This window comes from Ilyonectria robusta (genome assembly GCF_021365365.1).
Source record: "Ilyonectria robusta strain PMI_751 chromosome Unknown BGZ61scaffold_22, whole genome shotgun sequence".
NCBI lineage: Eukaryota > Fungi > Ascomycota > Sordariomycetes > Hypocreales > Nectriaceae > Ilyonectria > Ilyonectria robusta.
In genome coordinates, this window is record NW_025764456.1 from 702,152 (window position 1) to 722,961 (window position 20,810).

The following is a 20,810-nucleotide window of genomic DNA, read 5'->3' on the forward strand; positions in this document are numbered from 1 at the left end:
CACTGCATGAATGACCACATTGATGAGGCACGAATAATATTTAGTTATGACAATGTATTCAAGACTGTAATCTTTAATAAGCCCGTCTTCATTTCAACTAGGCAGACTGAGGAAAGTCGATACTTCTTGACCCTTGCGTTGCACCCATGTGCCATCTCATAGTACCTAGATAAGCTTATTGAAACGAGGGCACATTCTTCTGCCTCAGAATTGGATAGAATAGAGTCACTTGAATGAGGTACAAACGGCTCGGATGTTGGCTCCAATCTCAAAATATATAGATTCTGCGAAGATTTGTAAAGCCGATCCTACTCACCTGACTTCTCAGATCCAGTAGTTGCATCCCAGGCTGCAAGCCCAATCACTGCTTGCCAGAATGTCCGGCAATGCCCCTGGGCCCAACACGGTGACGCGAGATGACGAATACTATAAGTTACTTTAACTACATTTCAATGTCTATCCGAGTCACCGAGGCGCTCCTTTCTTAATATCCATCAAACTGGTTGAGTATCGTTTGTCTTTTCAGTCTCGTATGGCCTGAGTTGATAGTTCCTTCTTTCTGCGAGATTGAAGAAACCGATTGAATTTCAACGGTACTATTTAATTTTACCATATTTCAAACAATGGAGATTGTTCAGAGGGCCATCGACTTTTGGACGGAATCGTGTAGGCCGAGCCAAAGTCGGGATGCATCAGCGTAGGTATATAACATGTGTTTTCAACATATATCGGTTCCATGGCCAAGATTGAGTCTAATACAGTATTAGAAAGAAAGCGCTTTTGCGGGTAAGTTGTAGAACCAGACTCTTACCTCGCATCTCTGTTTACACATTTTCAGGTGTTTCCTTAATTTCAAATTCCAGCGTCTTCCCACCGATAGAAGGCGGCTGAGCAGCAACCATGACGGAAAATACTCGAGCCCATTCAGTGTCTTCGTTTTGCCAACTGTGCATACCAGCTTGCACGACAGCAGAATCACCCGCCTGCAATTTCGTCCTGGAGCCATCGTCAAGTTCCAATACAACGGCCCCTTTGTGCACAAAGACATAGTCCAGAGTGGTCGTGCGATGGTGTATGACCTTGGTGTTCGGTGGAAAATCCACGAAATTGACCTGGGAGCCAGAGGGAGCCAGACCAGCGTCTATGAGGCTTTTATCCTCAGACGATTGAACGTCTGCAGGATGCTCTGTGCTTACCCAAATACGCCCAATGTCGATGCCAAAATCGGTTGGCTTGGTCGGAATGACATCGTCGATCTTGATTACGGCGGCCGCATCTGCATTGTGGCCTGTTACCACCCGGCGGCCGGGGGGGAAGGGGTTTGTGGATTGAGCCATGAGTCAGTATTGTAAGAAGGGAGAGTTTGAGAGGTAAGTTCGGCAGATCAGCAACAACTGGAGTTGCTCCAAGGTTATATAGAATTCCAAGACGAATGCAGAGAATTCGGCAACCCGGCTACAGTGGGTCCAAGTTGAGACTCTTTACGGAGTTAGGAGGTAACTTGAGGTTGATTATGTCGTCTATCCGGCCTTAGTCCGGAATTTATTTAATATCCGCCAAGAGAGTTTATCCCACGTACGATTGATGCTGGTCATTTTCCCTCAATAGTTGTCCGAACGTACCATAGGCACTGAGTACCTCGCGCCCTTCCGGTTCATTGCACATCTTGAATTCCTTCGCTGTGAAATTATTCAAGGATTGTTTTCTACGTAAGATGTAGACCTTGATACTATATTTAGATGGCATTCCTCTCTTTTCTATTATGAGGGGGAAAAACACACCCTTAGTAAAGACTCCGTTCCGGCTCCAACGACCTCGCCAGTATGTCAGGCTCTCTTTCTAATTCGTCAATGTTATGGGCTCGGCCCACATGGTTGACCAACGCATCCGCAGTTGCGCAGATGATATCCCCATCGCGATATCTGCTGCATAGAATACACGCATACTCTCCATCTGGAGTGTGACACTTCACAACGAAGCGCTGGTCGACAACGAACTCAATAGCTTCCTCAATCTCCCTGTCATATCCCTCCACCGATATCCACCGCGAGGCACGCTTCCCAATCGCCCAGCGGTCGTCGGACTCGACATCGAGTTGCATCCCACAGGCGGGACATTGGCAGTTGCCCCCGGGAGCGAAACTGGCGGCGAGCGGCTTGTTTTTGATATACTGCATATCGAGACTATACCGACAAAACAGCGTATCCGTTGAGACGACGGTAGAGGCTCGCTTGGGAGGTCCAAGCAACAGTTGCGGTGGACGTGTTTCGACGATAGTGGAGGCGCGCGTGGGAGGCCCAAGTGACAGTTGCGGAGGGAGCTGTGTCTCTGTGGCCATGAGCAGACGCTGTCGTTGCTGGCGGAGAGCACCGAGAGAACCGTCACGCGCGGCATCTGAAGCAGCGACAAGCTTGGCCATGTCGGCGCGGTCCAGTTGACGGCCGTGGTAAAGGGCGTCCTGTAGTACGTCGATGACGGTTTGCTGGAGGGCGATGACCTGTGCTTGGAGTTTGTTTTCGGTGACGACGTCTCCAATGGCGAACTTCCGACCTAGCCGTTCGTATCCATCCTCGAATTCCCGACTGATGAGAGCCCCGGACTGCCGGAAGGAAGCGCCAACCTCATCTGCGTCTCGGCTCCTATCTCTCGCTCGGTCATTTTCTCTCGCTCGCCTTTCGGAACGATCGACCTGTGCCTTGAGCTTCTTAATCTCGTCGTCTTGCGTCGTGTCGCGGGTTTGTTGCTTTCGTTTCTCTTTGACGCGATCCCATAGACCCATTGACGAGGTGAATGTGCCGACGAGGGTAGAGCATAGTGTGGCTATGATAAAGGTTTTCTGCCTCGAGCCTTAGCAGACTGCCAACTCGAGAAGAGGGCGCGTAAATATACCTTGAGGTTCTTCTCCTCAATCATGTTGGAGTAGTTCATTTTGGGCAGTGTTTGTTGGTGCTGGCGGCCAGAAGACTCGGGTGTTACAGATGGTACAGTGATGAATGGATTGTCGACGATAGGGCATGGGAGGAATGGCATACGCGGTATATATGCGAGGCATCATGGTGGCACGAGTGTGATGACATGAGAGTAGTGGCATCGCACACCGCAAGATGAGTAGTAGTACTCAGTAGAGTCTTGATTAATCTTAGTCGTCTGCTTGCCTTGGCACGAATTTCGCGCATTGACGGCATCATCATATGACGTCACGAGAAGCCTTCGTGTTACTGGCCCACTCTAATCTGGCCGTGGCTATGAGATGTCCTCCGTGTCATCTGTACCACTGTGAAGCAGAGTAATAGCGAATAATGAGAGAAGGCCTGTGATGCCCGATGCACCAAGCTCCTCGGTGTTCAAACCGGGCTGCTGGATCAGGTATAAATCACTGGGTGGTAGATATGTTTGTCTCACAGTGAGACTATCTATTATTAGCGTGCGGGGAGGAGAGTGGCCCAGAACCAAGAAGAGAACGATAAGACAAGCCGCCCTTGGCATCAACCATCAATCAGTTGTGCTACCAGATAGACAAGTAGCGGAGTAGGATCCGCTCTTATCGCTAACGCTGCGGGGTCTCGTCAATGGGCCAGAATACTTGAACCAGTCATCTCTCCAAAGTAGACGTTCCATTCGTCCGCGAACCGCATTGACGATCCCTCCATCTACAATGGCCACTCAAACAACAGCACCAGTCCTGGAAACCTCTTCCACCACCCAGCTACGCCTTTCATCCGGCAACGGGCCTGTGTATCGGACGGTTCTCAGGACTCCGCTGCGAGATGCCACGCCATCCGAGATTCCCGTCATCGACATCTCGGGCATCTTCAGCAGTGTCGCATCTGACCGTGCGTCTGTTGCTCGGCAGATCCACGATGCTGCTACCAACAACGGCTTCTTCTATATCAAAAACCATGGCATCCCCTCAGGCGTCACCGAATCTGCGTGCTCTGCCTGCCTGGACTTCTTTCGCCAGCCTCTGGAGACCAAAGAACGAGCAAATTCGGCCAGCTCTGGCCACTGGAACGGCTATAAGCCTCCAAACTCGCAGCGAATTAACTCTTCCGAGTCTGTCGATGTCCGCGAGACCTTCTCTTGGACCTATGACCCTACGTATGATCCATCCATAGCCGACGTCACTTCAATCCCTCCCCATATCGCCAAGCATATGCGCTGCGAAGACTCCCACTGGCAGGCCACCTCCAATATTCCACACTTCAAAGATGCTATTGTCCGATACTGGCAGTGTTGTCTCGGCTTGGCGCGGGCTCTCGTGCACTCGTTTGCTCTGTCGTTGTCCCTACCAGAAGACTTCTTCGACGAAAAGTTCTCGCATCCGGACGCGGCCCTGGCCCTGAACTACTACCCGTCGATCCCTGCGCCATCCCCAGCAGACAATGCAAACGACTTGGTCTCCATTGGCTCGCATACAGATTTCCAGTTATTCACGATACTCTGGCAGGACGACAACGGAGGTCTCCAAGTCCTAAGCAAAGATGGCCAATGGTTGAGGGCCCCGCCCATCCCCGGAACCTTTGTCGTGAACATAGCAGATTACATGCAGCGCATCACAAATGACAAGTACGTGAGCACTGTGCATCGTGCACAAAACTGGAGCGGAAAAGAGAGGATCAGCATGCCGTTCTTCTTTGGCTTCAACCTGAATGAGAGCTGCGGGGTTTTGGATACCTGCGTCGGGGATGGAGAGTCCAAGAAGTACGAAGAGGTTGGCTGTCTGGAGTGGGTGCAGCGAAGGGTAAAGGATATGCACACAACCGAGTCAGACAAGGATGAGAAGCATTAGTTGAAAGAATATTTCCATAATCGAGAAGCGATGCGTCTACTCGATATCTACGCAGTGCATGCATGGCTTAGACATGGCAAGAGGGATTAGTTAGACGAGAGCTAGAATCAGCGAATTATTGGCTCATGATTTTAATGAAATCTCCTATCACTGCTAGAGCCTGATAGGCGTAAACAGGAGACATGCAAACCATGCACGAGGCCCATTTACTCTGTCTAATATAAACCTTGCCCCATTCCGCTTCATTGCATACCGAGTTGAGAGCAAATGGTTTATGTTGAGAAAAGAGCGGACAAGCGAGAGATGTCATCAATGATTGGCCCACATGATAAAAAATACGTACCGTGCATCAAACAAGTATCGCGGAAAGAAACCGTTGAAGAGAAAAAAAAAACAGTTGCGTGATCAATCCAGCTTTGAGCAGCTGTTCACTTATTCCAGCAAAACCCCGGCTGATCCGCAGGAGATTTCCCCAGGTTCTTGTGCTTCGGTTACCTCGGCCCGATTGCTCTCTTGCGCTGACGAGGGTAAATTCTCGAGCCCTGCAGTAGCTCGATTCTACTCAATCGACCCAACGGTGGCACGTTCGCGCTGGACCGATCAATTGTCAACACCACTGTCGACCCCAGGATTAACGAGGCAAAACGGCCCGATAGTCGATCATGACATTTGAATAAACCGTGGAACAAACGAGGCTTTCGAGTCTAGTCAAGGATAAGGCCGAAAAACGGACCGATGGGACCCGTTGAGCTAAGCCCCGGAGAACAGCTTTAATGCGGAGAGATGGACGCCAGCCAAGAGCTTACCCCGGACATGGCATGAGGCTAAATGAAATGCTCCTCGTCGGCTGAGCTCCCTCTTCACATGTTTTCGGCCGTTCTTCGCAGGGACTGCAGTCGAGGTGAAGGCCAAGAAACGACGCATCGCGAGATGGAGGCACCCTGTTGGCCCTGGGGTCGTGGAATTAAATAGCCCTCATTATTCCTTCACTTGGTGCAAGCCAGAGTGTCCTGGCTCAAGACGGAGGCAGCCATATTTCGGTGTCTTGGTGCACATCTATTCATTTCTACTTCTCCCATCTCATTTTTGGCCTTCCGCCTGGCCATCGTGCAAAGCGATCACCATGTTCAAGCAGCTCCTCGGTGGCTTGGCAGCCATCGCGCTGTGGCAGGGTGCTGTTGTAGCGACGCCAGCCTATGGCGCTTCGAATCTTGAGCGATTCATCACGAAGCAAAGTGACATCTCCATCAAAGGCGTTCTAGCCAATATTGGCGCAGATGGAAAGCGAGCCAAGGGAGCTGCGCCCGGAGCAGTAGTCGCAAGCCCGTCGAAATCAGATCCAGATTGTAAGCCCGACCTTTCTTTGTGAAATAATTGCTTGTGAGTAGAGCAGTCGCTGATTCTTTCCAAGACTGGTATACCTGGACTCGAGACTCTGCCTTGACGTACAAGGTCCTCGTTGAGGAGTTCATCCACGGAGACAAGTCCCTTCAACGGAAAATCGACGAATACGTTTCCGCACAAGCCGAGCTCCAGGGCGTGTCGAACCCATCAGGCAGCCCCGAGTCCGGTGGGCTGGGAGAACCAAAATTCAACGTCAATCTCACCGAGTTCACCGGTTCTTGGGGTCGCCCACAACGCGATGGCCCACCTCTCAGGGCGACGGCTCTTACACTCTACGCCAACTGGCTCGTTGCGAATGGGGGCCGCTCCAAGGCCATCACCAAGGTTTGGCCAGTCATTGCAAAGGATCTTGCGTACACGGTGAGATATTGGAACCGCACTGGCTACGACCTGTGGGAAGAAATCAACGGCTCCTCGTTTTTCACACTCTCTGCGTCGCATCGTGCCCTCGTTGAGGGAGCTGCGCTTGCAAAGACGTTGGGAAAAACCTGCCCTGACTGTGCCGTCAGCGCTCCTCGGATTCTCTGCTTCTTGGAGAGTTTCTGGGTGGGCGACTACATTGACTCAAACATCAATGTTAAAGACGGCCGCACAGGGAAGGACGCCAACTCAATCCTCTCGTCGATTCACACATTTGACCCCAAGGCCAAGTGTACCGATTCAACCTTTCAACCATGCTCGGCACGGGCTCTTGCAAACCACAAGGCAGTCGTCGATTCTTTCCGATCCATTTACGACATCAACAAGAGTAGACGTCAAGGTCAAGCCGCTGCAGTCGGAAGATACAGCGAAGATGTGTACTACGATGGCAATCCGTGGTATTTGACCACTCTCGCTGCTGCAGAGCAGCTGTACGCTGCCGTTTACCAGTGGAAGAAGCAAGGCTCTATTGTTGTCAACCAAGTGTCGCTGCCCTTCTTCCGCGACCTTTTGCCGAATATCTCTACTGGCACCTACGGAAAGCGTACCAAGACCTTCGACTCAGTTATCAAGGCTGTGCGCGCATATGCCGATGATTTTGTCGCCGTGGTTCAGACCTACACTCCAGCCGATGGTTCCCTGACGGAGCAATTTGACAAGACGTCCGGATCACCAAAGTCAGCCGTCCATTTGACCTGGTCATACGCATCATTCATCGGGGCAGCTGAACGTCGCGCTGGGATTGTCCCTCCTTCTTGGGGAGAATCTCGTGCCAACGCAGTGCCCTCGGTGTGTGAGCCAGCACCGGCCTGCGATGCTACCATAACATTCAGCGTCGGAAGTGTGTCTGTGTCCAACCAGAATGTTTTCGTTGTTGGCTCAATCACTGAACTTGCCAACTGGTCACCTGCAGATGGAATTGCTCTTGAAGCCTCTGGGACCACCGCAGGTTTGTGGACAGCCACGATCAAGATCCCGTCAGACACGATTTTCGAGTACAAGTATATTAAGAAGACGAGCGATGGAACCGTTACCTGGGAGAGCGACCCCAACCGCAGAGCAACTTCGTCTAGTGGGTGTGGCAGTGTTGGTACTCTGGATGACGAGTGGAGGTAACGAGCTATCGGGATGTTCACAAAATCACAGCAATGGGGAGGATCATGATGTATGAAATTTGAGAGAATTTGGAGTGAATCAGTTGATGTCTTGACTGGAAGGTGAAGCTTCATGATGTGATGATAGTAGACTGAAGAGGACAAATATTATCTCTAAACAAGACGCTTAGGACCCACCCAGATGTTTCCTGATATCGTGGTGGTCAAGGATATAAAACATGGAGTATGCTACGACTACACGATGAGAATGAACATAGCATGCGAGAAACCTCTGGCCAGGGATTGAGGCATTTTATACCACAAGCGCCATTCTACATGTTTCAGTGACCAAAGCACGCTGTTAGGCGTCGCCCTTGGTTGGTGGGAGCGCCTCGTTTGAGTGCGATCGGGCGAAAATTGTCTCTTCAGGGTTCAAGGCACATCTTGACATGAATGACTGTAGTTGCATGCTAGCATCATGCGGCTCGTCGTTTTCTGGCGACGCTTGATAATATTATTATAACTAATGGATTAACTATGGATTATATCTTAACTGGTAAGAAATGTCTCTTTTCTACAGTCTCTGAAACCCCTGCTTCCTTAGTCACCCACCGGACCGAATCCCTCCGTCTGATATTGCGCCACCGGCGTGTTGCCTAGCGAACCTAAGATCAAGTGTCTGTACGCTCATTCGCATCCTCTCCTCGTGAAGAAAAGGCTTCGTTAGAAACGCCTACAACCATATGCCTTCCCTTTAACGCGTCTCTTACCAAGTTCTCATCCGTACCCACCGAAATCTGGCGTTGTCTTCTAGCAACGGATGGTAGCACGGCTCGCGTGTGACCGCCTACTCGCTGTGGATTACGTTAACGAGAGCTCTCCGCCTTTTCTTCTTGTCGCCAAATTATCTTCTCCTCGCCTTTCCTTTTCACAGCGTCATCGACATATTATATTGAATCATAGCCATATCAAGACGACAAGCACTCGCCACATCTAGCCGATGCCATGAGACAGCAACGGATAACTCTCTTCTTTCCCGTTGTCTCGACGAAGACAAAGAACACTGAACCTGGTGCAACGCGACACAGCCAGTTTCTCAGCTTGCCATTCAATGTTCGCAGTCGGATCTATCACGAAGCTGGCCTGGTGGAGGGAAAGACTATCCACATGAACTACTGGGCCACACGCTATCGTAACCGCAGAGGTCTTGCGTTCGACCATGACGAGGACTCCCATTTGCCTCCTCTGCCGTTAGACCTCTTCGCTGTTTGCCGACTAGTAAACGAAGAGCTCACCCAGGCTCTTTATGGTCAGAATTACTTTGCAATCACCCGACGAGGCCCTCGGGGCTTGCGAGCACTGGAACGCTTCAGGGACTCGACTCTTAGGCAACTCAGATTTCTTGTTATTCGAGTAAACCTCGCATCTTGCATCGATGTTTGCTGCGGTAATTATCATCGCAGATGCGGCAACAACTATGTTATCTGCCGTCTTGGGTCAGACCATGATTCATGCTTGGACGATGCGTCTGTCCCGGATCAACTTATTATTGCACAATGGGAGAAAGTCTGCGCTCGGCTTTCCAGCGTTGACCCTAGACAACTTGCGCTATTCGTAATATGCGATAGTGCAAATCTTCAAACCGCTGTCAAGGTTGTTGAGCCGATGTTGGCATTGCCTCCTCTGCGAGAATTTGCACTACGCTTGGCGAGAGATTATGACAGAGACATACAACTCTTGGCGAAAGATACTGTCTCCCGCCTTACTGCGCCGCCGCCGCCGCCGCAAAAAATTCCACCGTTTCGATTCCTACACCTGCCCAAGGAGATTCAGCTCAAGATTCTCAAGTATACTAGACTTACCTATGGGTTTGAGGTCACCTGCACACAGAAGCATATGCGCTACGGCGGATTATGTTCAGTTAGGGGGTTGCCTACTAGAGCTACACCAGAAGACGAGCGTATTGTAAAATGCTTTTGTTGCAGAGGTCACTCTGCGTTCAATATGCGCTGCGATCACTGCGAAACTATCGGCTTCCCTCACGCACTATTCCTTGTCAATCGACAATTCCGGGATGCTGCTATAGAGATTCTCTATAGTTGTCACTCTTTTATAGTCGAAATGGTAGGATGCGTGCCTGAGCCTACTGAAACAACTGCTGGCGACTTCTCGATTGTGCCAGGCCTCGCTGTATTTCCAAGATATGCCATCCGGCTTTTTACGTCTCTGGTCCTCAGCTTCGAACCATCCAATCTTGACCTTCTCCAGTCAGGTCGAACAGAATGGAAGTATTGGATTGAAACAATTGACCTATTATCGGAAGAAGCCAATCTGGCAGTCCTTCATCTCGAAGTTCGAACCAACGAAGATTTCTATCGTTCGATCTGGGACTTTCAAATGGAGGAAAAGCCTGGGTACGAGGATCACATGTGGGAGACATATCAGACGTTGATACGGCCTATGGCTTCTCTCAGAGGACTCAAAAGCTTCTTCATGCATATTAACTGGGGCTCTAGTTGTGGCATACCAGGTCAGAAATCATGGGATGGGAGGGACGAGATAGAGAGTAAACTCGAGAGAATGGTCATGGGGCAGGAGTATGACTCTTGGGAACACGGAAAGGAAGTGAGAATGGATTGCTCATACTATTAGTTGCATGCTATGATTAACTGTCATTTTCTCATATTGACCCCGGTCGAGATATAATTCCATAAAGGTGTAAATATCCGGCACTCCACCATATCCGGCCAAGCAAAGTCAGAGCCGGGTCCTATATCTGACTGCTGGCCATCTTGTGCCATCGATGCGGGATCCCCTCCTTCATTTTCAAGCCTTAGTGATATAAACCAATCATTTGAGCCCACCCGTATCACACCACACTTGTTCGTGCTGTGGCTGAAAAGTAATCGTAATCTTTACCCCTCACTTAATTTATCACTATTGAGCCATTTCGCCGTCTTTTCATATTTTCCCTGCCTACGGAATCCATGGCGTTGTCTACCTACACATATGAGCCGCTGGATGATACTCAAGATGAGATTAGGCTTATCCGATTTCTCTCTCGAGATCAAGACCTCGAGCAAGGCTACTTCAACCCGCCGTTGGAGCTTACTCTTGTCCACGTCTCGCTGGCGGCCCGTCCACAATACCACGCGTTGTCGTACGTTTGGGGATCATCAATGAAGCCTGATATGGTCCGCATCGATGGGAAGGCAATGAACATCACTAGAAACCTCTATGAAGCCCTGATCCGCTTTCATTTGGACCCTACCGTGGAATATCTTTGGGCCGATGCCTTGTGCATCAACCAGGCGGATAACGATGAGAAAGCCCTCCAGGTCAAAAAAATGCGGCAGATATTCACCCAGGCCACCCGCGTCGTAGCCTACCTGGGCACTCCACCAAGCGGCCGCGAACAGACGGTTGAGAGCATCGCTTTACGTGGGAGAGAGCTGATCCTGGAGCACGGGTGGGATCTATTCGCATCGGACCGTCGTGGATATCAGGATCCAGACCAAATGCCGACGAGCCGTTTCTGGCAAATATTTCACCACATTGCCCAACGAGCTCATCGCGATCGAGAATTCCTGGAGATGATCGCCAAGCGATGGGGCCTTGGATCTGATGATGGAGGCATCTTTCCTCACCGTGAGATGCTTTACTTCCTACGTCGGCCGATCTGGACTAGAGTCTGGATCATCCAGGAGTTCACATGCGCCAAGGACTTATTCCTGACGTGTGGTCTTTCCGAGCTAAAGTTCATCTATTGGATCATTGTTTACTGGATCTATGTCGAGTTCTACGAATGGAAGCGTCATTCTATGGACCTTGGACCTCGTGCTGCGGAATACCTCAGCAGCCTCGCAGCGCTGGAGTCTTACACATTTCAAACCGTCCTTACGATGCAGTCGATGCATCGATGGGGTCACATGGAAGCCCTCCGGAAGAATTCCTTTACACCTCTCCGCGAGCTGCTGGGGAGTACTTTCCGATTGGGAGCAACGGACCCGAGAGACAGGGTATTTGCTCTTCTGGGAATCGCAAAGGACGCGCCGAAGCTAGGGTTGATACCCAACTACTCGAAGAGCTACGCAGAAGTTCTTCTGGAGACCGCTTGGAGGCTCGTTGCTCGGGGCGTCTTCATACTAGACGATAGCCGGGGTCTCAAAAAGTCGGAGCTTGCACCTGATCTTCCCTCTTGGGCTCCTGAGTGGTCTTTGAGGCCCCCTCAGAAGTTGAACCCCATAAGACGGGAGGCTAGTCTTAGGTTCTTGGCCAGCGGACATACTGAAATGAGCACAGCTTCCCTCATCGAGGAGGCGGATTATTCCCAGAGGGATCTGTGCATGTCTGGAATATCCGTGGCCTACGTCGTTCAAGTTGGAGATGTGGTAGACTTTCCAGGCCCACGTGAAACTCCACAAAACCTACAACGAGCTCAGCACTTTCTTGAAGATCTTCGCCAACTCAGTAAGAACCCTTCCGTCACACGGCCTCCCGGTCAAAGTACATACGTCCAAGAGGCCTTGAGGAAGATACCTGTGGCCTATAGGAGGCTACTGAGAGACGAAGAGATGCGGGTTGACGACCGGATCCGAACAGCTTCCCAGTGGCAGACCGATCTTCCGGATCGACCAGAGGTCCACATCTGGGACCCTTCTTTGCTAGAGGCGGAGTTCCAGTTCCTTAGCGGAAATCAGCGCGTTCCCGCTGAGCTGTCTGATAGTGAGAGATCGTCTTGGTTGTTGCAAAACTGTAAGAGGTACTTCGAGGAGTTGCATCGCTACTCTGATGAGACAAGGCCGATGCTATGCAGTGGTACAAATGATGTCACCTTCCTCGGGACGGGGCCACGAGAAATGCAAGCTGGTGACCAGGTTTTCATCTTCCAAGGAGCTCACGTTCCCTTTGTCGTCCGGCCTATGAGTGGAGGACTGTTCCAAGTTGTTGGCGAAACATATGTTTACGGCATGATGTATGGTGAGATGATAAACGGCCACACTCAGTTTGAAATGGTACGCTTGGAGTAGGGTACACAGTTCTTTTTCAGCAAGAGTTATAAGCTAGGTTATTCAGAGCCAGGGTAAATTGACAGTTTGAGCTCGTCTCTTCGTTCCTTTAGGCAACTGAACAGTACCCTAGCCAGTTCAGCTTGGTCTAACCTGTTACCAAGACTAAATGGTGCTATGTCTATAGTCGTTGGCCCGGGTCAACACCACCGAGGAGTCCACCGGAGTATCCCACTCAAGTTACCCCAATGAAGAGGTCGGAGCGGATGGGACAGCCCAGTAGATTGCCAGTTTCTCACCGGAAACAACATTACCGGTGGATGTTACATCGATCCCGCCGGAACAGTGCAAACAACTAGGAGTGTCCCTGTTCTACAAGAGGGTGAATCAAAGAGCAGGTTTACCCCGATCCCGGACTAGTTTCCTCCCACAAAACGGGTTTTGGCTTCCGGGCCTGGATATAACTTCATTTAGCTTCGCAAGCCGGAGCATGGAACTTAATCAGACCAAGAGCTCCTCGTAAGCCTATCGTCCTTCCTAACTTCACTTATGTCCACTAGACGCAGCAGTTATGAGCTAGGGAGGATAACGTCCTGCAACTTCTACTGAAAACCGCTGTTGCAGCTGAAACAGGTAGCCCCTACAACAACTAGAGAGGTCACGAGTTCGAATCCCACTAAAATCGGGTACATAAATAGCGATTTAAGTGCACTCCCCGAACATCGGTAATAAGGTTATAATTGCTTCACAGGGTGACTGTCACGTAGATTTTGGCTAGTTCACTAGGAGAATTAGGCCAGTGAAGAGGAACCGCATGTAAAGAGACGCATCACGTGCCACACATCAAGTCAGATGTAGTAGAGGGATTAATCTGACAAGATCTGCCTGCTGCCTCATTACCGTCCACCTGCCAGGCGTTTGTTCTCTGCAATTTTTACACACACTAATTTCGGCAGCCAGTCTAGAGTATTGTTGAATATCATATGCCTTCAAATCAGTCATCGTTTTCACACTACGATGGCTCAAGAGGATCCAATCCTACCCATACGGGGACTTGTTGATCTGAGCCTACAATGCTATCCGGGTCGGGTACGTTATTTTATCTCTTAGATATAAGACCTTCTTAGAAGTCTTCTAAATGAGCTGGTGACTAATCTAGACGGCGACTTGTACAGGACACCGTCGATACTCTGACTGAAGACTCTAAGGACGATGCGCGACATTTCAACAGTCTTGGATTGAAACTTCTTGACAGATATCTTGATACTGGATCAAAAAAGGACCTTGAACAAGCACAGAAAATGGCGTCAAAGTCAGTTCATATGACCTCTAATGACCATCCAGATTGGCCAAGACATCTTCATAGTCTTGGTCGTGTGCTCGGCCACCTATTTCAACACACAGAACAAACATGTCTTCTTGACGAGGCAATTAAGATGACCCAACAAGCAGTGGATGCAACTGCAGATAGGCATCTAGATCAAGCAGAGTATTTGAATACTCTTGGACATCTGGTTTCAGAGAGATATTTCAATTCTGGCGACATGTTTTGTCTCAGCGAGGCAATCAGAGTAGTAGAGGCAGCACTCGAAATAGCTCCAGTCAACCACGACAAACGGTACACTTTGCTAGGCAACCTTGCGGCTATGCTTAACAACCGATACGATGTCATGGGGGTAAAGGATGATCTGGAGAAGTCCATCCAAGTAGGAAGACAACTTGCTGCGACGACTCCGAAATCCCACAAACTGCGGAGGGGATTCCTACGTAACCTTGCGGAGGGGCTTTGTCAGCAACACCAAAACACAGGATCAGAAGCTGACCTCGAGGAGGCAATGAAGATGATCAAGGAAGCAGTTCAACTAACGCCAGATGGCCATCCAGACAAGTTGAGCTATCAAAACATTCTGGCAGATGTCCTATGTAGTCGATATGATGCCACAGGCTCCACAGCCGATCTTGACCAGGCTTTCACAATAAGCATGGAAATTCTTCACTCCCTCCCAAACGACCGTCGAGAAAGGAGGGGGTTCTTGCACAGCCTTGGCCTCAGACTCCTTGACATATTTCGTATCAGACAATCAGGAGTTGATCTTCAAGAAGCAACAAGGATGGTGAGAGAGGCAGTTGAGTTGACTCCAGATGGTTGCCCAGAGCACACTCGTTATCTAAAAAGCCTCGGACTTCTTGAATCCGAAAATTACAGTATCACGACGTCGGGGATTGATCGGGAGAAAGCTATTACAATCGCACAACAGATAATTCGAGAGACTCCAGACGGTCGCAAGGATCAGGCCGAGTGGTTGAATCGCCTTGTTCTTCTACTTTATGATCGATACAAAGATTCGGAAGCAGTAGCAGATCTTGAAGAAGCGATAACGATCGCTCAAAAGGCAATCCAGGCTACTCCAGAAAACCACTCAGATCGACCAGAATATCTGAACAGTCTTGCGCTTCTGGTCCATGACCGGTACAAAGATTCAGGGTTGCCGAATGGTCTGAATGAAGCAACAGAAATAGCCCGTCAAGTCATAAAATCTACTTCAGGTGACCACGAAGATTTACCAAAATATCTGGACAACCTTGCTGCTCTTCTGTACGACAAATACCAGGATTCAGGATGGATTCAGGATCTTGATGAGGCCATCGCGGTAGCTCATCAAACAACTGACGCCGTTCCGGATGGCCACGAAGAGCAACCCCGCTTCCTAAACAACCTTGCACAGCTGCTCTATGATCAATACAAGAGCTCAAAGGTACTACCTGATCTTGAAGAGGCCATCATCGCGGCCCGGAAAACTGTTCAAGCTACTCCAGATGGTCATGAAGGGCAGCCAGAGTATCTACATAGCCTGGTGCTTCTTCTCTCTGATCGATATACAACAGTGCAATCACCAGCCGACCTCAACGAAGCTATCATCATCGCCCAACAAGTAATTGAGGCGGCTTCAGATGGCCACCAAGACCGGGCGGAGTATCTGAACAGCCTCTCGATTTTGTTTCGACGACAAAGTCAAGATACTGGTGTGGCGGGTGATCTTGAGAAGGCTATTGATTTCGGTCGGCAAGCAGTTCATGCATCTCCAAGCAGTTCTCCAAATCGCCGAATTTATTTGGAGAATCTTGCAAGAGATCTGGGTAACCAGTATTGCGATTCACAAGGGATGGCAAGCCCCGAAGATGCCATCGCCGTCGCTAGAGAGGCAGTTCAAATAACTCCCGAAGACGATCCTAGCCGCGCAGGGCCATTATTCACTCTCTCATGTATTCTGATTCACCAATCTCACTTTAGTCGGGCCTCATCTAGTCTCGAAGAAGCCATTGCTATATTGAAGGACGTACTCACTATGTCTCCGAAGCATCACACAGACCGACACAAGTGGTTGTCCCGACTTGGAATTGCGCTTGTCACCCGATATGACATCACAGGATCGATCGATGATCTCGAAGAATCTATTCGCATAGCCAGAGAAACAATTGATGAAACGCCAGTGAGCCATTCGGACCGAATAGAGTATGTCACCTACCTCACAAGTCGACTTGGAAAACGATACACCAGAACTAGGTCAATGCCGGATCTTGAAGAGGCGATAGATCTTGCCAAAAGCGCTCTTCAATCGGCTCCAGTGAATCACCCATACAGGGGAAAATTGCTGAATACACTTGGAAACCGTCTCGATTCCCGGTACCGTACATCAGGAGAGAGGACCTATCTAGAAGAAACCATCGAATTTGCTAGACAGGCACTTGACGCGACACCTAAGCACGATCCAGACTGGGTGATATGTCTCACGAGTCTCGCCGCGGGGCTCTACTCCAGATATCGCAGGACGGACGCGATGAACGATCTTGAGGAGTCGATTGAAATCTCCAGGAAAGTGGTCAATGAAACACCTCTGAGCAATCCTGAGCGGGTGGTATATATGCAGAATCATGGATCCAGCCTTGAGGCCAGATATCGCAGAACCGGGGCGCTGGCTGACATTGAAGAGTCTATTGACTTGGCTAGAATGGTGGTCAACATGGATCTCCAAGGTCACCCAGAGCGGGGGCTCTTTCATGGGCATCTTGCAATCCAACTCGAGGCTCGATTTCATAAGTTTGGAGCCATCAGGGACGTTGATGAGGCCATTGAAATGGCAAGAAAGGCAGTTCTGCTGACAGGAGAGGGCCACATCGACCAAGCCATGCACTTGAACCTGCTTGGAGCTCTTCTTCGTACCCGGTACGGGAAGACAAAGTCAATGACTGATCTCGATGAAGCTATTGTGGTAGCGAAGAAATCAATCAAGGTTACCGGGGAGACTGATGAATTCAGAGCTGGATATCTTTCTAACCTCGCATTCGCCCTTCACGACCGGTTCTCAATGACAGGATCAGATGAAGATCTCCAAGAGGCCATCTCAAATCACCAATCCGCACTACACCAGCATCAATCATCGGTCAAACAGCGTGTAGCGGCCGGCAGGGCCCTCATTCGATGCTATGCGGAAATGACAGACTGGCAGCAAGTTTACGAGACTTCGGAGATTGTGGCGGGCCTTATCCCTCAACTGACAGTACGGTCACTGAGGAATTCCGACAGGCAAGAAATTCTGAGCAGAGTCGCCGGCTTCGCTTCCGATGCTGCTGCTGCTGCGCTCCATATTGGCAAAGAGCCGTTCATCGCGCTCAAGTTTCTTGAACGGGGTCGCGGTGTGCTTGCGAATTCTCTTGAGGATATACGAGCCGACATCGTCACCCTGGAGGAGAAATTTCCTGAGCTGGCGAAACGATTTGCCAGCCTCGGAGAGCAATTAGGAGAGTCCGACCAGGGGAATGACTTGCGGAAGCCCCAGGAGCCAACGTGGACCAGACCGGCGAATAGGAGATACGAGATGGGCAATGACTTTGATAACTTGATCGCTGAAATCCGCGAGAAGCCTGAGTTCGGTGACTTTTTGCACCCGCCGAACGAGCTTGACACGAGGCAGGCTGCAGCCCACGGTCCCATCGTCTTCCTAAACACCAGCGACCTACGCTGCGATGCGATTCTTATCGAGACGCACCAAATACGATCAGTGCCTTTGCAAGACCTCCATCTCCAGGATATAAGGGTCACGCTATCGAAGGGCATCTTGAACAGCCCCCAGGTTCTCGAGTGGCTATGGCATTGCATCGCGGACCCCATACTGCGGGCTCTCGGCTTCACCCAGCTTCCTTCCGAGAACAAGTGGCCGCGTGTTTGGTGGATTCCTACAGGACTTCTGACGAAATTCCCAATCCATGCAGCCGGGATATACAAACATGGCTCTTCAGACAGGGTCCTTGATAGAGTCATCTCTTCGTACAACTCTTCCGTCAAGGCAATCATCACTGGTCGCCGACGACCAGTTTCGGCATTCACTCCACACCAGGCGCTGCTGGTCGCCATGGAGCATACACCGGGAAGCTCCCATCTCCCCTTTGCACCTAGAGAGACAGCTGCTGTGCGTGACTTGTTTCAGACGATATCAGTCAAACCCCTCGAGCCTGGGCGAAACAAGAAGGATATCCTTTCGCACTTGCTTCAGTGCGAGATATTTCATTTCGCCGGCCATGGCTGCACAGATAGGAATGACCCATCGAAAAGCCACCTCGTTCTAGAGGATGGGAGCACCAATCCACTAACGGTCGCGAATTTATTAGAGATAAATCTTCGCAAGCATTCCCCGTTCCTGGCCTATCTGTCTGCTTGTGGTACCGGCCAGATCCACAGCAGCCGATTTATCGACGAGAGTATCCACCTCATCAGCGGCTTCCAGCTGGCAGGGTTCCGTCATGTTATCGGAACTTTGTGGGAAGTTGAAGATATGCTCTGTGTGGAGATGGCTAAGATGACATATGAAGGAATGAGGGATAGTGGCATGTCGGATGAATCAGTCGCTTGGGGGCTCCACAAAGCTACCAAGGCGCTTCGAGATCGCTGGCTAGCTGAACAGCCAGTGGTTGGACATGATGACACATCAGTTGGGAATGCAATTGAGGCAGAGACGAGGGATGAGCGTTTGCCAAGAGACGTAATTTTGTGCGATGGTGACATTTCTAGTCCCCCATACTGGATTCCGTATATTCATGTCGGAGTTTGAGTTCATCAGCAATCAGGGGGGACATTTCAATGTAGTTAAATTTCTTCTACGAATGTTGTGTATACAAAGTCCACTAAATTGACGAGAAAGTCCCGTATGAATATACTTGGGCCGTGATAGACAGCTCAGTTGTGAATGTTGAGCGGGGGGAATATGCGTCACGTCAATACAAGGTTAGCGCCATCTTGCCCCGCGCCACGCCCTGTAAATGACATGATGTCTACATGGGTGGATTTGCCTTTCGCCCTTTGGCGTACATTGCAGTCTTATCTGAGGCCAAGGCGGTTTCTCTTGCTGTCCCCACAGTCCCTAGGGAATTTCTATATATTTGCTACATCTTACTCACCTGCTTACTTTTTAGGGTCAATATATCAAAAGGAGACAACAACAATAAGCGACCCAATCACAGCGTACACACAAGATGGACGTGAAAAAGACATCCGATTCCACTACCCTGAAACTTCGAACTCATCGTCCTGGAGACATGGGCTTCATCACCTATCGGCACGCCGTAATATACGTCCAAGATTATGGGTTACCATCTTGTTTTGAGAGAGATGTCGGCAGGATTGCTGCTGATTTCCTCGACACCTACGATCCCGATATGGAGCGATGCTGGATTGCAGAAAGAGACGGCAACTTTCTCGGCAGCATTGCGCTGGTAAAACACAAAGACGTCGAGAACACGGCTATGATTCGACTACTACTTGTGGAGCGAGAAGCGCGGGGCTTGGGACTTGGGACCAAACTGGTCCAGCAATGCGTTGAGTTTGCGAAGGAAGCAGGGTACAAGCAAATTAGGCTGTGGACGCTGACCCAACTCACCACTGCACGTCGATTGTATAAGAATGCCGGCTTTGAGATTTTGCGGACCGAGCCTCAAGATGCTTGGGGGGGAGTGCCAAAGGAGGAGTGGGGGTTGTGTTTACATGAGTCATGAAAGAAACAGAGAGGACCGAAGTGGATTGTATCGTTGGTTGAATTTATCTGAGCCCAGTTGTGGTTGAACCAAAAACAAAACCGACGGAAATACTTGACAGGGGATAGATAAATAGTTCCAGTGGGTTTCCAACTTATAGAGGTTCCCTTACTAGTAAAGAAACGTCACAGTTGGCATCACTTTCTGGTCATGGTATTGCATGCCAACCAAATAGGAGACGATACTTAATAATAAAAAATACATTCAAGAGCTCGACAAAGGGTTCAAAACTCCCCAAGTCTGATATCGTTCAACGAGTGAGCTACTTATACAAAGAGGTCAGGGTGCCCCAGTACACACATACTCAGAGGGGGGACTAGAAGCTTAACAGTCAAAATAAAACACCAACAATAGTATCAACAATACAGACTATATACCCAGTCCATTCAATGGTCAACAGTACACTCATACAGACTAATGTTTCTAGTCCAACTGGTTACCTTTTCCAATACCTGAGCTACTTGTACAAAAATAAGATGTGGGAAAGAACGCGGATGGCTAGGGCAGACTTGCAAAAAGGGCGGCGTTCCCGTGTGTAAAAATAGCCAACCGTCACAGTCTACTCCGTAGGAAATCAAGGCTCTTTCAGCCCTCTGTTTGTATGTTCAACTTAGCGATGCGTAGCTCTCGCATAGAATCTTCAGCCGCCAGTGAACTTTTCCACTGAACTCTCAAACACCATCATTTTCCCTTTTTTTTTTCTTTTTTTTTAAAAAAAAAAAAAAACCATCCCACAACATTGGTTCTCACGCTCAGCTGTTTCCTCCAGTTTTCTCCCAACCACAGATCTAGAGATTCTAGACCAATATATGAAGATGAAGTCATGTGTCGCTTTCTTATGGTGCCGACACTTAAGGGCATTTATTTTATCTCAAAAAATATTAACAGAAGACCATAGGTGTTTGACAATCCTGGAGCCTGTAACGGCGGTGTGTTTTGTTGTGTGCAAATATCGTGATTCGATCAGCATTGGGAACATTTCATTAGTGTCTTTAGCTCAGAACTGAC

At 49.7% G+C, this 20,810-nt stretch overlaps 8 protein-coding genes across 8 annotated transcripts; 6 read left to right on the forward strand and 2 right to left on the reverse strand.

Annotated features, from left to right (window-relative positions):
• Window positions 1–824: 824 nt before the first annotated feature.
• BGZ61DRAFT_482731 (uncharacterized protein) lies at window positions 825–1,337 on the reverse strand (the record flags this gene model as incomplete). Its single annotated transcript, XM_046249422.1, has 1 exon — window positions 825–1,337. One exon carries the CDS (start codon window positions 1,335–1,337, stop codon window positions 825–827), a length of 513 nt encoding a protein of 170 aa, XP_046099382.1.
• Window positions 1,338–1,555: 218 nt separating this feature from the next.
• BGZ61DRAFT_459248 (uncharacterized protein) lies at window positions 1,556–3,143 on the reverse strand. The gene is made up of 2 exons (XM_046246878.1): window positions 2,890–3,143; window positions 1,556–2,836 (listed from the first exon to the last, which is right to left on the reverse strand). The coding sequence occupies exons 1-2, from the start codon at window positions 3,028–3,030 to the stop codon at window positions 1,784–1,786; spliced, it is 1,194 nt and encodes a 397-aa protein (XP_046099383.1). The 5' UTR covers window positions 3,031–3,143; the 3' UTR covers window positions 1,556–1,783.
• Window positions 3,144–3,495: 352 nt separating this feature from the next.
• BGZ61DRAFT_459249 (2OG-Fe(II) oxygenase) lies at window positions 3,496–4,969 on the forward strand. The gene has a single exon (XM_046246879.1). It carries the CDS (start codon window positions 3,656–3,658, stop codon window positions 4,787–4,789), a length of 1,134 nt encoding a protein of 377 aa, XP_046099384.1. The 5' UTR covers window positions 3,496–3,655; the 3' UTR covers window positions 4,790–4,969.
• Window positions 4,970–5,912: 943 nt separating this feature from the next.
• Window positions 5,913–7,729, forward strand: BGZ61DRAFT_362665 (putative glucoamylase GMY2; the record flags this gene model as incomplete). Its single annotated transcript, XM_046241381.1, has 2 exons — window positions 5,913–6,135; window positions 6,201–7,729. The coding sequence occupies 2 exons, from the start codon at window positions 5,913–5,915 to the stop codon at window positions 7,727–7,729; spliced, it is 1,752 nt and encodes a 583-aa protein (XP_046099385.1).
• A 1,384-nt stretch (window positions 7,730–9,113) lies between these two features.
• BGZ61DRAFT_459254 (uncharacterized protein) lies at window positions 9,114–10,368 on the forward strand. Its single transcript, XM_046246880.1, has one exon. It carries the CDS (start codon window positions 9,373–9,375, stop codon window positions 10,357–10,359), a length of 987 nt encoding a protein of 328 aa, XP_046099386.1. The 5' UTR covers window positions 9,114–9,372; the 3' UTR covers window positions 10,360–10,368.
• Window positions 10,369–10,633: 265 nt separating this feature from the next.
• Window positions 10,634–12,999, forward strand: BGZ61DRAFT_556276 (heterokaryon incompatibility protein-domain-containing protein; the record flags this gene model as incomplete). The annotated part of the gene is made up of 2 exons (XM_046255652.1): window positions 10,634–12,722; window positions 12,904–12,999. Exons 1-2 carry the CDS (start codon window positions 10,695–10,697, stop codon window positions 12,997–12,999), a joined length of 2,124 nt encoding a protein of 707 aa, XP_046099387.1. The 5' UTR covers window positions 10,634–10,694.
• A 1,558-nt stretch (window positions 13,000–14,557) lies between these two features.
• On the forward strand, window positions 14,558–18,891 carry BGZ61DRAFT_556292 (CHAT domain-containing protein; the record flags this gene model as incomplete). The annotated part of the gene is made up of 2 exons (XM_046255653.1): window positions 14,558–15,212; window positions 15,615–18,891. The coding sequence occupies 2 exons, from the start codon at window positions 14,558–14,560 to the stop codon at window positions 18,821–18,823; spliced, it is 3,864 nt and encodes a 1,287-aa protein (XP_046099388.1). The 3' UTR covers window positions 18,824–18,891.
• Window positions 18,892–19,202: 311 nt separating this feature from the next.
• Window positions 19,203–19,882, forward strand: BGZ61DRAFT_459260 (GNAT family N-acetyltransferase). The gene has a single exon (XM_046246881.1). It carries the CDS (start codon window positions 19,245–19,247, stop codon window positions 19,761–19,763), a length of 519 nt encoding a protein of 172 aa, XP_046099389.1. The 5' UTR covers window positions 19,203–19,244; the 3' UTR covers window positions 19,764–19,882.
• Window positions 19,883–20,810: the final 928 nt, after the last annotated feature.

Excerpts from the sequence above, each read along its gene's own strand:
- BGZ61DRAFT_459248 (XM_046246878.1), bottom strand. The coding sequence starts at position 3,030 with ATGCCATTCCTCCCATGCCCTATCGTCGACAATCCATTCATCACTGTA. Across the intron at positions 2,837-2,889 it reads TTGAGGAGAAGAACCTCAAG|AAAACCTTTATCATAGCCAC; the intron begins GTATATTTACGC and ends GGCTCGAGGCAG.
- BGZ61DRAFT_459260 (XM_046246881.1), top strand. The coding sequence starts at position 19,245 with ATGGACGTGAAAAAGACATCCGATTCCACTACCCTGAAACTTCGAACT.
- BGZ61DRAFT_459249 (XM_046246879.1), top strand. The coding sequence starts at position 3,656 with ATGGCCACTCAAACAACAGCACCAGTCCTGGAAACCTCTTCCACCACC.
- BGZ61DRAFT_459254 (XM_046246880.1), top strand. The coding sequence starts at position 9,373 with ATGTTGGCATTGCCTCCTCTGCGAGAATTTGCACTACGCTTGGCGAGA.